The sequence below is a fragment of the Magallana gigas genome, chromosome 9, assembly GCF_963853765.1.
Source record: "Magallana gigas chromosome 9, xbMagGiga1.1, whole genome shotgun sequence".
NCBI classification, from domain to species: Eukaryota; Metazoa; Mollusca; class Bivalvia; order Ostreida; family Ostreidae; genus Magallana; species Magallana gigas.
In genome coordinates, this window is record NC_088861.1 from 35880822 (window position 1) to 35884972 (window position 4151).

The 4151-nt window shown below is 34.6% G+C and overlaps 1 protein-coding gene across 1 annotated transcript; it reads left to right on the top strand.

Annotated features, from left to right (window-relative positions):
* The first annotated feature begins 471 nt into the window (after positions 1 to 471).
* Positions 472 to 2572, top strand: LOC136271896 (E3 ubiquitin-protein ligase TRIM71-like). The gene is made up of 2 exons (XM_066072473.1): positions 472 to 2131; positions 2565 to 2572. Exons 1-2 carry the CDS (start codon positions 472 to 474, stop codon positions 2570 to 2572), a joined length of 1668 nt encoding a protein of 555 aa, XP_065928545.1.
* Positions 2573 to 4151: the final 1579 nt, after the last annotated feature.

Sequence of the window (4151 nt, forward strand, 5' to 3'; positions counted from 1 at the left end):
TAAAAATATTACATTTACACGTGTTGTAAGCTTTAATGTCATTTATATCTTTTATGGCTATTTAACATTACATTTAAAGTACAACACCTAGGAGGGATGGATATACAATTTAAAAAACGAAAAACAAAAACAAAACTAGTAAATGTATCCATTGATAGCTATACAAATGCTGTAGTTATCCTCGTATTACGTGTGTGCTATTTGATTACCAGATAAAAATATAGTGAACCTCATGGTGTGAGGAATATTTTGCAAAGAGGTCAAAAAATATTTTATTTTTAGATATGTAATGTTGTACTACTGAACGATTAACTAAAATGTAAGTGATATTTTTAAACCACAAATTCGGGACTTGTTAATTTTTATTTTTTTAATGCAATTTCTTCAATTTCCATTTAATTGTGATACTGAAAATACGGTATTCCAAACAATTCTTCAATTTTTTTTTTTGCATTGTAGACTTATTTGACCATGGACCCTGAGTACAGCCTCCAGGATGTGGTAAGGTGTCATTCCTGTGACACTCCGAAACCCCCTTTGCACTGTAACATTTGTGAAGTTCATTTATGTAGAGACTGTGAGAAAAATCATCTGTTGGATGATTCAATTAAACACAATGTGGTGCTGTTTGAGTTTCGGGGATGTATTACTAAATGTCAAAAACATTCCACAGAAATATGTGACCGTTACTGTGAGCAATGTGACATTCCTATTTGTGTGCATTGTACTTCTTCTAAAAGGCATAGGGGTCATGTTTTTGTTGACGTGTTGAAAACACTTGAAACTCAGAAACACGTTTTGAATAACGATTTGAAAGAATTAACACTGTTTATTTGTCCGTATTATGAAAAGATTGCTTCAAACATCCCAGTTTTAAAAGAAAATCTAGAAGAAAACGCTAATACATTGTTATCAGTCATCAACAAACAAGGAGACGACTTGCACAGAGAAATTGATAAGCATTTAGAAAAACTGAAACGTGAACTTTATGAAAACAAATCCAAATCCGTGGTTGAACTAGAAAAAAAAGCAAATAAAATCAAACATACCCTTTCTGAAATAAAAAAAATTATTGAGAATCTGAATAAATTGCTGATCTCCAATGATGTCAGCATTGTCTTTGCCTACAAATCCAGAAATGCTGAATTCAGAAAATTGCCTCCTGAACACACGATTGCTTTACCAAGTTTTACCCCTCAGAATATCAACGCAGAGCAGATAAACCAACTTTTTGGGTCTCTGTCTGTTCCATCTACATGTATTAAAACAGAACAACATGCCAATACAATGGATTTTCAAGGTGCTAAGGCCTCTACCCCGGAGAGACCCCTTATTGATGAACCACATATCATCAAAGATATAAACACCGAGTACGGAGGCTCTAAGAAGTTAACAAGTGTGTCCTGTCTAAGTGATGATCAAATATGGATGAGTGGGTTTGAGGACAACATTATGAGGCTCTACAACCTTCAGGGGGAATTAGTGAAGTCAATCCAGACCAAGTCAGGGAAACATCCATCGGATATAGCAGTTACAAAGAGCGGGGATCTAGTATATACCGATTGCAGTAATAAAACTATTAACATTGTAAAGAATACAAAGATAGAGACTGTCACAGTGATCAGACTACGGGGTTGGAGACCTCAAAATGTATGTACTACTTTCTCTGGTGACTTCCTGGTAGCAATGTACAGTGATGATTTTAAACAAGCAAAAGTTGTGCGCTACTCTGGCAACACAGAGACACAACGTATTCAATACAACGACAAAGAACAACCTCTCTTTTCATCTGCAGGTCTCTCAAAATATATCAGTGAGAACAAAAACCTAGATATCTGTGTAGCTGACTATAAAGCAGGTGCAGTAGTAGTAGTCGATCATGCGGGAAAATTCCGGTTTACCTACACTGGCTGTTCCTCTACTGCACGTACCAAGAAACCATTTAATCCGGTTGGTATCACTACGGACAGCCAGAGTCGGATCCTGACAGCAGAACATTATATGCACTGTATCTATATCTTAGACCGGGATGGACAGTTCCTCCGCTTCATTGATAACTGTCATTTACAACATATATGGGGTGTATGTTTAGACTCCAGTGACAATCTTTTTGTCGCCGAGCATGAAACTGGTAAGGTTAAAAAAATTCAGTATTTTGTTTAATAGAGGGATTTTTTTGTGAAACTGCGTGTACACATATATGTGAACAATTTTGTGTGCATTATGTTATAGAATAGGTGTAAAGATGAGTAGTATATGTACATGCAAACAAAAATGTATATCTGTATACACTATACACTATATATTTGATATATGTTTACATCTACTGAATATTTTCTCCCTTTATTTTTAAAGATTTGCACTTTATACATATATATATATATATATATATATATATATATATATATATATATATATATATATATATATATATATATTTCCTTAAAGTACTTCTTAAAATTGGTTTAAAAACTAGGTACATTAATGGATATTGAGAGGAGCGGGCAGAGATAAAAAGATCTAAACTGAAATGGATAATATATACATGTTTGTGTTTGTTTCAGCTGACTGAAAAAAAATATTGTATTTATTTCAAACCAGTAAATTAGTGTATTTCTCTCTGAATATACTTTCTGCCCTTATGTCAATCTCATTAAATAGTTCTATTTAATTCAATTAATTTTGATCCAAACTTCCCCTGATTTGGATCTGTCAAAGCGTGTCCACCACGTCACTCTCATTTGTGCTATTTCTGGCTTGTTTTATCGAAAATGAAAGTAGGTTTTTGATTTCACAATAATTTCACAATAATATAATTTCACAATAATACTGATAATAATTATCAGTTAAAATTCAATTATACCATACGAACATCATATCATATGTGTTGTAATACTAAAGGTGTAAGCAGTTTCTCTGGAGCAGGCATTTTGCTGTTTATTTGCAAAATGTCTTACTAGTAATTTATAAGTATAGATATTCTTTTCTTTGTACACTGATTTCAGAAGAACCTTTTTCAAAACATAGGATCGAATCAAATTCTTAAAATGTCAGATTTTGTCTGAACTAGATGTACCTATTTCAAATTATCTTGGCCGGGTTACAAATATATTTTAAGTGGAGGCAGTCATTATTGAAAAAAAAAATATATTGATTGTATCATATTATTAACTGTTAAATTCGTAATACGATATAGTGTATACTCTGACAAAAACAATTGTTGGTTTTATGCTTGTATATATTATGTATATTTATACTTACATGTATTGTTTTACCTCTTAATGCAAGGTTCTTTTTCTCTTTTTTTTCATTCATAATAAATGTGCTAAAAAATAGTATACAAACCCAATGGGCCGGTGTAACGTAGAATAATGACCCCCGTAGAATAATGACCGGGGGTCATTTTTCGACGTAAAATAATGACCCCCTCGGCCATTATTCTACGCAGAAAATATTACAATATTGTAATTTTTCTCTAGTTTACAGAAAGTAACAGAAATAAATAAATATTAACTCATATTCAAATAAAAGTGAAAGAAGGGATATATCTTAGTAAATAAGAATCCTTCCGAATACAAATGTAACAAGATACTGACGTATGATTGTCATCTTAACGATTACATTTATGTGTATCTATGGTGTTCCGATAGGACCACTAAGACCTTTGCATTTTCGGCTTTAGAGCAAAGATGCGAGAGTGTGAAGTTGCGAAGACAAAAGTGCGAAGGAGCGACGGCGAAGGAACGAAAGTGCGAAGATGCGACGACGAAGCGCGAAGATGCGATGGCGAAGTTACAAAGGCGAAGGTGCGATACTACTATCGTTACTTCGCCTTCGCAACTTTGCACTTTCGCCTTCGCATCTTGGCACTTTTATCTTTTTTGATTGCTTTCAGCAAGTCTCGGTCGATTACATAGAATCAATGGTGTTCCGATGGGGCCACTTCGACCTTTTCACTTTCGCCTATAGGGCGAAGAACGAGAGTGCGAAGTTGCGAGGGCCAAAGTGCGTAGGTGCAACGGCGAAGGCGCGAAAGTGCGAAGATGCGACGGCGAAGATTGGAAGGCGAAAGATGAACTTGTTAGAATTTATTTTCTACAGCCTGTGCAGGTCCATAACTTTTTCCAAGGGGGGGGGGGGGGGGGGGTTGT

Excerpts from the sequence above, each read along its gene's own strand:
- LOC136271896 (XM_066072473.1), top strand. The coding sequence starts at position 472 with ATGGACCCTGAGTACAGCCTCCAGGATGTGGTAAGGTGTCATTCCTGT.